The 14,453-nt window shown below is 38.5% G+C and overlaps 1 protein-coding gene across 1 annotated transcript in view; it reads left to right on the forward strand.

Annotated features, from left to right (window-relative positions):
• Positions 1-230: 230 nt before the first annotated feature.
• The window catches only part of Efhc2 (EF-hand domain containing 2), a 162,179-nt gene continuing 147,956 nt past the window's right edge, over positions 231-14,453 (forward strand). Inside the window, exons 1-2 of the mRNA XM_005358947.3 lie at positions 231-361; positions 8,023-8,211. Coding sequence (XP_005359004.1) covers positions 320-361; positions 8,023-8,211 — 231 coding nt within the window. The 5' untranslated portion in view covers positions 231-319. The remainder of the gene's footprint in view (positions 362-8,022; positions 8,212-14,453) is intronic.

Here is a 14,453-nt window from a genome sequence, read left to right on the forward strand (position 1 = left end):
GACCAGTGAGGTCTGGATTAGGCTGCTAGTACGGGTGGGCTGGGCTGGGTAGTGAAACCAGGGACAGGAGGGGCCCTGCGGGCTCGGCCTCGCCTCCGCCTCTGGCCTCTGCTTCGTCCCACCCCCTCCCAGGCCTTGGTTCTGCCCTAAGCCCCGCCCCAAGCCCCCTACCCTACCCCACCTATCTTAGCCCCTCCTCCCTCAGTGACGCCACCTCCGGTCTCCAGGGAACGCTGGAGGCAAACAAGCGGCGGTCGAGGCTGTAGCCTGTCCATCTCTCTGTGGTCGGATTTTCAATCCTCATCGGACGCTGACAGGCATGGCTCTGCCGCTTCTGCCTGGCAACAGCTTTAACCGCAATGTGAGTAGGCAGGACGCCTGAGGTCCTGGCCAGATCCTGGGGTCCAGACAGGATCCAGGAGTGTTTATCTCCCTAGATCATACGGAGAGCTAGCTCCTTCCCCTTTTTTTCCTGTGTGCTGACTACACCCAAATCCAAACTTCATGGTCCCTCCCCTCCTTTCTCTTAAAGTGCATCTGAATGTTTTCCTTAGATGACATCTAAGTACAGGTAGCAGGGCCATCCAAAGTAGCTGGTGATGGTGATGATAAAATAACCAGGGAGTGTTTAATGTGTGTCCAGTGCTGTGCTAGAATCGCCGTGGGTGTTCCCAACAGCCATTTGAATTAGATACTCATTTTGTTTTCATTTAGAGTAGAGAAAACTGAGGCCCAAAGCTGGTCTTCGTGGTGATACTAGTTTTCTTTCAGGCAACTGGTCTTTACAGCCCATGAGTCTAATTATTATCTTTAGTACTCTGGGTGGAAAAAAACCATAAAATTTGTTATTAAATAGAAGAATCCACCAGGAGGCATGGCAGATAGGGAAGCCTTCCATTTGCCTATAAAGTTTAGTGTCACACTATGGAGACAGACACCTATACCCAGAGTACAGGATGAAAGTACAAACACACACAAAACAAAACAAACAACCCTCCAAACATCATAACCCCCTAGAACATTAAAGAACTAGGCAATAAGTAACAGTGTATGTAACAGGAGGAAAACTAGGCTTTTGTTTCTAGGAGTTTCTGCCCTTTACTTGGGTTTGCCAGTGTCTTTATCAGAAGGCAGTAAAAACGGATGAAAAAGAAGTGACATGGAGCCCATCGAGGTGTTTGTAAACCTCTGATCAAAGTTTTCAAAGCATTCAGTGCGCACCCAATTGACTACACATTCTGAGCAGTGTCTGTATCTCAGTTGCTGGCCCTAGAGTGGCAGTATTTGTAGATTTTCCATCTGAGATTGATTTTTTTAAATATTTATTTATTGTGTATACAATATTCAATCTGTGTGTGTTTGCAGACCAGAAGAGGACAGCAGACCTCGTTACAGATGGTTGTGAGTCACCATGTGGTTGCCGGGAATTGAACTCATGACCTTTGGAAGAGCAGGCAATGCTCTTAACCACTGAGCCATCTCTCCAGCCCCCTCTGAGATTGATTTTTAACCCCTCACACCAGTCAATTCAACTTCGAGCGCTGCTGTGCGCATTTCATTTCTTGGCTGATGGAGGTTAAGAGTCTGGCCTCTGAAGCAGAACATTACTCTATGGCAAGATTAAGTCAGCCAAATAAGAAAGGCTCCAAGAATGAGGGCATAAAAAAGATTCCAGAAATAAAGAAGCATGCTATGCAAAAGTAATTTTAATAAAAAATGTAAGCAGAGCCTTCAGCTTTTGGCTCTGCTATGCTTCTGATTACTGATGCCCACTGCCTGCTCTCAATTCTCACATGCAGTGATTAAGGGTGGGAAGGAAAAAAGAGTGTTTGGATGAGATATTTTAAAATCAGCAACATAGTACAGAGTGTACTTTGCTTTTTAAAAAGATTTTATTGGAAAGACTAACACATGCAGAACAATGCATAGTGGGTTTTCCTGAGCTGATGGTCATGAGCTGCACATCACGGAATGGAGTGCTAGCAGTAGCACTCCACTGAAAGCGACCCCCTTGACTGGGGTTGCCATTTTCAGCAGGTAAAAATCAATGTTCTGGATATTGCCTGAGGCCTAGTTATACTAAAATATTACTTGTTTAGATTTTGTTTAGAAATCAAATTTAACTGAGCATTTTGTATTTTATGTGGAATTATATGACCCGTTCCTCCCTCTTAATCTTCTGCCATTCTCTACACATAATCACTACTTTGACTTTTGTCACTATAAACAATAAAATAAGATTTATTTTTGACTTTTTGGCTTTCACCTGAACCTTTTGTACGTGGAAATGTTCTGTGATTTTTGTTTTGTGACGTCTTTGGTTCAGCAATATGTTTGTGAGATTTGTCCGTGTGGCTAATGTTCCATTGTATGAATATGCCATGTATTTAGATTCCTTTGTATATTTTACTGTTGATAGATAGCTCCTTTGGGGCTTTTACAAATACTCTTGCTATGATTCTCTTGTTCATTTCTTTCAGTATGATTACTGGAGTGTATGGCACCGATATGGGAACTTTAGTGGACTCTGCACAGCAAAAATTTTCATTTCCACAAGCATTTTTATTTATGGTTTTTTAACCTCTAAATGTTTGTATTGTTTAGTTTTTTAATTTTACATATTTTTGTCAGAGGATGTACTGCAATTCTTTGCAGTCTTAAAAATTTATTTTTAATTTTTATTTACATGTAAACATGTGTGTTTACCATGTGTGTTTATGTGTCTGTAGAAGGCAGACGAGGACACTGGACACCCTGGAGATGGAGTTAAAGGAGAACTGTGAGTTGTTGTGATTTCAGGAACCAACTTGGGTCCTCTGGAAGAGCAGCAACCACTCTTAACCACTGAGCCATCTCTCCAGCCAACCCCATCCCCACTTTGGTTGTTTTAATCTGTACTTCCCTGACTTCTTAGTGAAGTTGAACATTAATTTTTATATGCCTTTAATTCCTGATTTAGAGGCAGAAGCAGGTGGATCTCTGTGAGTTTAAGGCCACCCTGGTCTACATAGTGAGTTCCAGGACAGTCTGATCTACTTAGTGGCTCAAGAACAGCCAGGGCTACAGACCCTATCTCAAAAAAATGCAGTAAAATGGTCACTTCTTATGAGTGTTGACACACCTGACTTTCATATAAATTCTCAACTGGTCATATGGTGTATATATATTTAACTTGATAAGAAATTGAATGCCTCCTCTGAGACAGGGTCTTATGTATCCCAGGTTGGACTCAGTTGGAATTTACTATTTAGCCAAAAAAGACCTTGAACTCACGATCTTCCTGCCTTCTTTCCTCTAGCACATTGAGAGGCCTGTGTTTGGTGGCCCATTTCCATTTTGCATTGGCAGCAGTAATGAATAAAAATTCAAGTTGTTCAGAGCATTTGATGTTGTCAATGTTTTGGATTTTAGCCTTTTTAATAAACATGTAGTATATCTCATTTTAATTTTAATTTCCCTAATGTCTGGGATGTTGATAGACTCTTAGCCATTTGTAATCTCCTTTGAAAACTATCCATTGGTCTTCTACTTGTTTAAATCTGATTGTTATCTTTTGAGATATTAGTGTTGTTGTTAAATAAACATCTATTATTGCTATGTGGGCTTCTAATATTTTCTCCCAATCTGTAGCTTGAAATTTATTGCTCTTAAATCAAGCTTAGGAAATATGCATATATTTTAAAGAAAAATTACAAGATACATTCAAACTGATATTTCCAATGCAAATTAAGGATTTTAGGATTTTTCTTTATCTTCCTTGATTTTATATTTATAGTTTACTTGCATTGTCAACAATTAATTACTTGCTGGTCTCAGCATAAATATATATTCTTAGAATTTCTGACACAAATAACAATGACTTTATTGATGATTAACTATTTAGGTTTTTAAAGGGTTCTTTGTAGTATAGCTTTCTCTGTTTTAAGGATATCTTTCACTAGTAATGTATTTCCAAATTACCAACTGAGTACTTTATAGTAATTGAGTAAGGTAAGTAGTAATACTACATATTTGGGGCATGTAGTATTTGCCAATGTTTTGGCTTGAATCCAATACATTGCCTCTACTAAACAAGTGCTCCAAATGACTAGTTTTCAATTTTACTTATATAATTGCCATGAGTTGGGTTTTGTCACCATCTCCATATTCAATGCTTCATTATTTTCATTGTGCTTTGTATTCTTATTTTGTTGTTTCATTATAATGTAAAATCATTGAATGGTTTCAAAGTCAAATTTATAAAATGAGACAGGGCTCATGACCTCACAACTTTGCTCCCTCCTTCTCTATAACTAGCCTTAAGAATCATTTTTCTCTCTTTCCACACCTCTTCTCCTCTTCCTTGTTTCTCTCTTTTCTTTTTTGGTTCTGTCTCCCTCCAGTCTGTTTTTAAAACAACAATCTCTTAAAAGTATTTACTTTTTTCTCTTTACTAAATAAACAGTAACCTCTGCTTATGCTCTTAAATCTTTTTATTTCATTTTAATGGCATATCTTGAAAGTCACTTAATAGGATATAGAGCTAGGCCTCATTGCTTTTCACAACTATAGAGCGAACCCATTGTGTGCACATAGCAATAGTTTATTCAGCCCATCCACTTAGTAGTTTCAGCTTTTTGCTATTACAAATGGTGCTATAATACATCACCAAAGTTAAGCTTTAAAAGAGGCCATCAGAAAACTGAAAAGGAAGTCAGCACATAGTATGGAGAAAATAATTTGCAAGCCGTGTAGCTGATAAGGGACTTAGAAGGAGAATTTATTTGTTGTGCATGTATGCATGTGTGAGTGCACACACTCTACTGCCCATGTGTTGTTAGAGGACAATTTTCAGGGACTGGTTCTATCTTAAATTAACCCATTTCTAGTAATGTATGTATTGCCAGAAAGCTGTGGCTTACTGGTAAGGTTCTGGCATCTGTCTCCATATATGATGTGGGATTCCCTTCTATATGCTGTGACTATGTTTTTATTACCATTGGTTAATAAAAAACTGCTTTGGCTTATGGCAGAGCAGAATAGAGCTAGGCAGGGAAAACTAAGCTGAATGCAGGGAGAAATAAGGCAGAGTCAGGGGAGATGCCATGTAGCTACTGAAGGAGACAGATGCCAGAAGATATAAGAGCTAGTTAGAAATATGCCTAAGTCATTAACCACACAGTTTCTGTGTGATTATTCAGGTCTGGGCATCTGGGGAAGCAAAGTGCAGTCTCTGTTTACACACACACACACACACACACACACACACACACACGCACATATATGCCTTCCAAACAATGTCAAGGGCTTTTTGGATTGTGGAAACCAGGATCAATAAAGGAGCTTATGAGTGATTGGGAAATAGGAGATTGACTGTGACTTAATTTTTATGGTGTATTACTAAGTATAGAGTCTGGTTCATTGACTAGTTCAGCAGCCTAGTGAAAGGAACTATTAAGGTATTTCAGTGTATGACTTTCCATATTATGGACCATCTTAGATATTCTACTGTAGTGTACCTTCCTTTCAAACTTGAACTTGGCTTTTTTTTTTTTTTACTAAATTTCTCATCTATTGGTCCTCACACTGAGAACTATCAGTCCTGATGGGAATATCTTCCTGTCTCTTCTTTGCCTGATTCATCTTATCCTCTGACCCCAGAGCAACAGCCAGTTATTCATAGAACCTCAACCCTACTACTTCAGCCCAACAATATTCAGCTGTGGCTAGGCAAGCTTACCAGAGTAGAATGCTACATGAATATAAACTCAGGTGCTGATATCATGTTACTGTGAAAGCTGGAGTCTGTTCCTTTCTGCTTGATTTTCTCCAGGGAAAATCATAGTAATGAGACTGATCTAATTAAATGGTTTTGATACAGGAAGTGAGACAGTAAATCCTGGGTCAGATTTTGTCTCAGAACTAATCCAAAACACAACCAAACATCTCTCCACAAAAAGCAAACAAAGAACAGCAACAACAAAAAATAGTGTGCTGTCAATGGTGACATGGTGCCTTGAAAAGAATGATTCAAAAGAGGAACACTGCTATGAAAGTCTACTCTTCTACCCCTCCTTTATACAAGCACAGTTTGTTCCTGGCTCTTTGGTGACTTGGGACTGATTTGACATAACCTGGTTGTGTGGGTGTGAATGTGTTGTGATGGAGGAGGTATGATAGAGGTGTTGGCAGTTGATTTTCTAAAGAACAGAGCCAGGCTGCACACATGTAGGTAACAATCTGAATCATTATTGTTCATAAGTTTCCTCCCCCAGCCTTAAAGCTGAGATGTTACCTTCTCTGGGCAGCTGTCATGGTTCTTGGTTCCCTTTGTAGGAGGACTGCCCAGACCCTTCTAACTTATCCCAAGCTATCTGCACTATAATAGAAATAAGAAGGTTCTTTTGATCCCTATCTACTGCCCTGACAAAGGCCAGGAACTCACATGGAGCTTTAATTAATTGCTCTTGAAATGTCTGTTGTTTATATAAAGTCATGTTACATGTGGACATTTATTTTATAGCACAAATGATTGTTTTGCATATTATTGTGGATATTATATAATTTTGAATTTTTGCATATTATTTCTGTGCCTATATTATCCATAGTTAATGCTATAATTTTTAGGTTTTTTTCAAGTGTTTGTATATGTGTAAGTATCTTTTTTTATGTGCTCTTGTTGCAGAATTCTGCTCTCTGGTAATGGCATGGCCATTTTTGTCTTGAAATCAGAGAGGCACTGCTTACCAGCAGAAACCCTCAGAAGATCTGGTCTATTAACAGTTCTTCTTAATGAGGTGCAGGATGGGATGAGAGACCTACACGTGGGATTCCAACCACTCCAGCCTTCCTGATCCCCACAGCTGCATATAATCGTGCCTCTGCAGCGCAGCTTGTGGCCTGAGGGAAGGCTAGAGGACTGGATGTTTGGGAAATGAAGGCTGACTGTGGGAAAGCCTCCGCTCCAGAGATGCAGCTTCCATGTGGTGTTGCTCCTATCAGGGTGGGCCTTTTTGGAGATGCAGCTGCTCAGGAGTCACCATACTCTTATATGTAACTCCAACAAACTGATTGCTTCATCAAGACTGACTTAGACAGATAAATTTCTTTGGCCTGTCAGTGCCCTATCCGGGAAAATAAATGTCTCTGTGTATCTCCCCAGGAAAAGTCTCATAAGAGCCCTTCACTAACTGCCAACTGGGTGTGTGTGTGACATATTTTAGCACTTGACCATATCAACATACAGATTATTGCAGACTTTTAGTATCAAACAACACAATTGAGGTATCTTTTGTACAACTGCCAGGCACTGGCATTGTTGCCATTTATCATTCTTATAACATTGAAGGGCATATGCTATGTTTACTGACAAGAGACTCTCCGGGAGAGGCCTTGCCAGGCCATGGAACATACATACTCTTCAGCTTGCTGGGGATTGCTACCTCTGTATTTCCATTGGTGGTTTTCGACTTTGTCACTCGCAACACTTGTCGACTGAATCTGGCCCTCATCCTTCTCAGCCCCTGGCATCTCTTGTGGATTCTCTGTCTGCATCACCAGAAACAGTGGGAAGCAAGGTCTCACAGTTGAAATTGTGAGGAATTTCCCTTTTTTACTGTTGATAAGGACAAGCTTTCGTTTTTTGTTTTGGTGAATGTAATGCTTAGGCTTCTATGGAAAACAGTGTCTTTCTTTTCTGAAGTAAAGAAGTTTTTCTGCCTTGCATTATTTACAAATAAGTAAAACAGGGCAATTAGCAAACCACTGTTCTAAATGTTCGCTTGCAGTAATATTTATTTGGAAATATTGTACATAGCTTTTTTTTTACTGCTTTTCAAAATTTTAAAGTAGTTAAAATAGACCTAATTTAAAATGTGACACAATTTTATGGATAGAAATTTCTCAGTTACTTGACACTTCATATGCATTTTGTGATGGAAAATAAACAGGGGAAAATGTATTTATATTGGGAAACCTTTACTGTAAGAAAAATCAAAAATCAAAGCTTTGGCACATTTTTATTATTGTCTTTTGTATTCACAGTTGGGAAAGGAGAAGTTTCATAAATCCCAACACTGGGGCTTTTGTAACAATGTCAGGATGCTGGTGAGTGATGAGAAGCCTGGAATAGGTGGAGACCCGCTACCTGGACAAAAGATAAAGCCTAAAAACACTGTGTTTCCAAAAGGAGATGGAGCCGATGCACCATCCTGGGCAGCTTTTGATAAGCAGGTAAGTCACATGACATTGGAGAGACTTTCAAATTTCACATGTGAATGTGAGAAAATAAGCTACTTCTCTCTCTCTCTCTCTCTCTCTCTATATATATATATATATATATATATATATATATATATATATATATTAACGTTTTCATTTTGGCTTTTTATATATACTGCATTTGTGCATAATATTTCTCCCAATTTATTTTTTGCATGTTGACAAATAGAAATGTGTGCAATTGGCCCTCTGTGTCAGCAACCAACTTGCAATCCAAACTATTTGGCATCGGGTACATCTGTGCTGAATATGTACAGATTTTTTGTTTGGTGTTATTCTCTCACCAATCTCCTTTGGCAACTGCTTACATAGCATTATATTGCACAAGGTATCATAGGTCACCCAGAGATCAGTTTGAATAACTAGAGTCTGTATGGAGGTTTTATGCCAATATTACACTATTTATGTAATGGACTCCAACATCCTTATGAATCTCTGGAACAAATTTTCTGCTGATAACAAATAGTGATTATATATTTAGGATGTAAAACATGTGGTTTTGAAATATATACACATGTGCAATGGCTGAATCAAGCAAATTAACATGTATCGCTCCAGTATTTTCTGTGGTGAGCAGTTGTTTTTGTTTTTTATTTTGTTTCTAAAGACAGCGTGTTACTATGTAGTTCCAACTGGCCTAGAACTAACCATGTAGGCTAGATTGGCCTTGAACACCAGGTAGGCCAGGTGGGCCTGCCTTTACCTCCAAAGTGCTGGATCAGAGGTGTGAGCCACTATGCCCAGCTAAGAATACTTAAAATCTCCTCTTGATGTGCCATGGAACTTACTCTTTTCTGCCCAACTTTAATTTTGTATCCTTTAACCAAGGATACTTCCTGGCTAGCCTTACACACACACACACACACACACACACACACACACACACACACACACACACACACACACACATATCTATCCTAAACAAAGAAATATTATCCTTTGTTGTTTCAGACAGGGTGTTTTTGTTGTAAGGTATCAAACGCTTATCTTTCCCAACTAATACTTAATCAACCTTCACCCCATCTTTTTCTCTGTATAGGATAATCTATCTTTCTAGAGATACTAAGGGTTAGGTCACTGTGTCTCTTTTACCTAGTGAATTGGCATTAATTACTTTTGTATGTTCTAAATGTGGCATTAAATAGCAATTGAAAAAAATACTTTCTTTTGCTGCACACTGATTGTGGTTCTCCACCTCTAAGTACCATAGTGTGAGATGATGAGAATTGTTTAGTAAATGGAAGAAATGCTGTATTAGGCAGGAGTCTGAAGTTTTGTTTGAGATGGGGATCTCATGGAGTCTAAGATGGCCTCAAACTCATTTACATGGCCAAGACTGGCTTTGTACTCCTGATCCTCCTGCCTCTGTCCTCTGAGTGATGGGATTACATATTACATTACACCTGGCTTATGAATTTTTAATGTATATGTTTGCAAAGAATAGACACAGATATCCAACCAATAGCTGAGAAAGGGGAGGTCAGTTTTGTGTCTTCTATTTCTCTCACTCTAATACTGGGCATTGAACCCAGGCTCTCAAACTTGTTAGGCAAGCAGTCTACCACTGACTAGAGCCCCAACCTTTTAGTATCTACAGCAGGGACAAAGATCAAAGAAAGAAATCCAAGGCGAGCAGTTATTTTCTATAGGGTGACATATGGACGTGCCATGTTTGCAACAATCCTCAATTATAGATTCATGTGTTGTTCTCTAAGAGAAATCTGTTATTTTTATCAGCCTTAGAAATTAAAAAGAAAACAGTTCAGGACCAGATAAAGAATTCAAATTACAATATGCTCAATTTATCAAGTGATTTATTCAGTAGGATTTAGCATGGGTTGGTTGACAATGTCCTGAATTATAGTAGAAGTGATACATTCCCATGACATCTGTAATATGGTACATCAATTAAAGTACATATTATTCAAAGCCCAGTTCTGATACCTATAAAGAGATCTAACAGACCACAGGGAGGCTTCTTTTCTTGGGAAAGTGACTCCATTTTCAACATGGGTCAATATTTCTTTACAAAACTATTTTTCCATGTCTGGCTCTATATTGGACTTAGAGCTTGAAAACAATTTCTGAACTTGGAGCAATTATGCATGGATTCCTGTAATTCTGCATCTTATAGAATATTTAATATGCAAGGACCAAAGAAAGATTTTATTTTTACTTTTTAAGTAAAAAAGAGGTTTTTGATATTTTTAATTCACTATGGAAAAACTAATATTACATTCTCTTGTATGTAATTTTTAAAATTCACTGTTTCATTTTTCTCAATATTTAATATATGCCACTCAAGAAGACTTTGCAGCCCTTTAAAAACTTATGAAATTATGTAGACTATTTCATGAAGGTGAATTATATTAGCCTCAGACTGCTTAAGAAGATGAAGAGCTTGCTCATTTCAGATATGACTAAATGCAACATAATTCTTTTGCTTATTTTGTTGGTCAACATGAACTAAATATTCATTGAGCTTTAAATGAGATCCTAAGACTATGAGATATTATGTGCCCTGACAAGATTGTGAGTGACACGGCAGATTCTAATTAATACCCAGAACAAATCATAATGTGTTTCCTCCATTGGTGCTTTAGCAAATCAAGTCAACACCTGTTAATTATTTGGTTTCTTCAAATGAGACACTTTCAACTTGTAGTCAGCTTTCCCAATACCTCTAATCCCAGGGATGTATGTAAGGTTATACTTTCAAGTAATGCAAAATAAAAATGAAGGCCATTCTTTGGAGACCATATCCAAATGAGTATCCGTAGTTAATGTTATTGATGACCACCCAGTTCCACATTAGGGGGTGTGTTTCCATTTCCTAGCTTTAGTGACTGTCTTTCTAAGCAGCTCACACTTGTAATCCTCTTTGGAGATTTGCACCTGGCTGATGGAAGTTGAAAAACCCAGACATATTCCAGCCTTTCTCTAGAAGCTGACAAGATTAACCAAAGTCAAGGGGCTATGCTTCGTTCCCTCAAGGCAAGAAAACTCTATGCAGTGATCCAGGCTCCCTTGTGCACCAGACCAGTGTTTAACCTGATCGGTGAATACATGCTTGTTTGGATTATTTCCCTTTCCTTTACTGCTGCTGTCGTTTTCTTACAAAATTCTCTCAAGATAAATCATGTGTGCCTACCCTGTTTTGGGCTCCACTTTTGTCGGTCTCAGCCTAGGATAATATTACAGTTTATATCTGTGATTCTAAAAGTGATGATTAAAATATTCTGGTTAGATAACCATCACCTGACTAACAGAGAAAGTTATATTTGCAGTCACCCAAAAATAGCCAGTATGTGCTCTCCTGCATGGTGTTTGCAGTGAACACATCTTGCCAGTCGCCCTTCATTCATTTACACATATTTTTTTCCAGGTGGACTATCAGCTTTATTCAGGCTGGAAATGTGCCTATTTAAAACTGCTCACTTCCCAGCTTCTTGTAGCTAGGGCTGTCTATGCAATTCACTTCCAGTTAATGATATATATTATACTTTGGCTAATGATATGTGTTAAGCTTTATTGGGTGGGCTCCTTGGACAGTTATGTTTTCTAACGTAAAGAGTCAGGCTCAGCTGGAGTGATTTTCCTGTTTATCCTATATTTTCTTCTCTGTAATTAGTACATAATTCTTCAGCTCTGGTAGCTGTCCTCTGAATACAGTAGAGATAAATGGGCCCTTCATCCCTTGGGGCATAATAAGAGATATCACTTCAGTCCCAGGCTGACTTTCTCTAGACTTCTTACGTGCGAAAAATCAGCTTCTATTTCAGGAGTTCTCAGTCTATACAGGCATTTGGAAATGTGGTGGAGGTGTTCTAGTTTGCCACAAATCTTAAGGAATAAGGTTAGATTAGGGCAAGGTGAAAGAGCTACTTGTCTTGGGTTCTCCATTGAAGGGAAGCCCCAAATTTAGTAATCATGCTTGATAGCATTTGTTATAGAGTATTTAAGTTATTTCAAAAATGTCATGTTTAACAAAGTAACATTTTTAAATGATGATAGGATCAGTAACTGTGCCATGTGATTCACACTAAGCCTGAGGTGAAAGGCTTAGCAGTATTGATTTTTCCCCAAATCTTTAGAATTTTGGTATTTTGTTCAGCAGAATTTTCTTTGAGACAGGGTTTCTCTGTGTAACAGCCCTAGTTGTCCTGGAACTAGCTCTGTAGACCAGACTGGCCTTGAACTCACAGAGAGTGCTGGGATTAAAGGCATGTGCCACCACCACTCAGCTTCACTAGGATTTTTTATTTTAATTTTGATGTTTTAAACTGCCTTATTCATAGACTAGTACTTACTGTGAGGGGAGGTCTGCGGCCAGTGACTATCTGGATGCCAAAGGAGCATTGCACATCTTTGCCATGTGAACCAGGCAACCCTATGCTGCATAGAATCACTCGACCTAAAATGCCAGTCATGCTTCTGTTGAGAAAGTCTTCTTTGCTTAAAACTGTTAGCACTGCGATGAATGATATAAATAGCTAAAACAATTTTGTTTGCTATTTCCCACCTCTGAAATGGCTGTTGATGTCATTGACCTCAACTAAGGAAATGAAGGCCATCATAGGCCAAGTTAAAAGGCTATTCCGGAGTCATGATGGAACACAGAACATGAACACAGCTAAGCCTGGTGGCTCAGACATACAATTCCAGACACTCAGGTGGCTAAGGCAGGAAGAGAATAAGTTCAAGGCCTCTCTGAGAAAGAAATGGAGTGAACTCGTGGCCAGCTTGGGCAACTTCCTGAGACCCTGTATCAAAATGAAAAAAAGAAAAGCAAACAAATGCAAAGTAAAGCTAGGAATGGAGCTCAGTAGCAGAATACTGTTCTATTATGGGTGAGACTCTAGGTTTAATCCCCGGTGCAAGAAACAAAAAAAACAAAAACAAAAACAAAAACAAAAAAATAAAACAGAAAGAGAATGGTGTTCCAACCATAAAATGCACCATTCATTCTTAATGGTTCCCAGCTATCACCCTAGTACCTTCATTAAGAGGAAATGGAGATAATTGTAGTCAATATGCAAATAGGAAGTCATATTCACAAGAAGTACAGTAGGAGCTAGCATCTGAGATTGAGTGTTAGAGGTGCTAGTTCTAGTGATATGGACTATCAATTCTCTGTGTCCTGTAGCTTAGTCACTTTACCTCTCTGAGCATCAGTTGCCTTGATTTCATGTGACTTAGGGCTTGACTACATGATTTCTAAGAGGTTTTTTTGCCTCTGGCCACCAAGAATGATTGTTCATCCTAGAACTGGGCCTAGGGTTTTAATTACCTCAGGCTGAGATTTGGTATTTAGCAGTTTGTGATATGCAATAGTTGGTCACTTTTATATATAATCTATGGTTAGTTACTTTTATAAAAAGTCAAAATATTTAGAAATGTGTTGAAGGCTAAATGTTTTTATGACTTTGATCTGAATGTTAAGCACCATTTACACAGACTCTACAATTATGCACTCATTTCTCTTCATTTTTCAATGGCAGATAGTTAGCATAATTTGTTTGCTATTTCATAAACGATTCTACTATAGAAAGTGTCAGGATAAAGGTTGATCTTAGGGGGGTATACATGCATTTAAAAGTACTATTTCATTATTTTCCATTTATTAAAACATAATTATGTTTAAAAATACTGACCACTGAATTAGAATTTTAATAACTTCGCATTAATTGACTTTGAGTTTATAGTGTGCTAATTATATAGTATTTTATGAATCTTTCTACTTTGGAGAATACTTCAGTCTCTTAGGTCACCTTGATTTTCTTTGTGTGCATGTGTATATACAAGAGCATGCATGCATGTGTGTGCACATCAGTGCACATGTGTGTGAAGGTCAGGGTCAACCTCCGGTGTGGTTCCTCAGGATTGTTTTATGAAACAATCTCTCACTGGGATCTTGAGTTCACCAAGAAGATTTGGCCGGCTGGCCTTTGAGTCTCAGTACTCCCTGCCTCTGTCTTTGTCCAGTGTGTGCCACGATGCTGGCTTTTTATGCTGAAGATAGAATTCAGGTTCTCATTCCTAAAAATCATTTTGTTCACTGAGCCCCTTGACCTAAAAAAGAGCAAGTTGGTTTCTTTTTCTTCTCTTCTCTTCTCTTCTCTTCTCTTCTCTTCTCTTCTCTTCTCTTCTCTTCTCTTCTCTTCTCTTCTCTTTTCTTTTTTCTTTTCTTTTCA

Source organism: Microtus ochrogaster, chromosome X (assembly GCF_000317375.1).
Source record: "Microtus ochrogaster isolate Prairie Vole_2 chromosome X, MicOch1.0, whole genome shotgun sequence".
Classification (NCBI taxonomy): Eukaryota; Metazoa; Chordata; class Mammalia; order Rodentia; family Cricetidae; genus Microtus; species Microtus ochrogaster.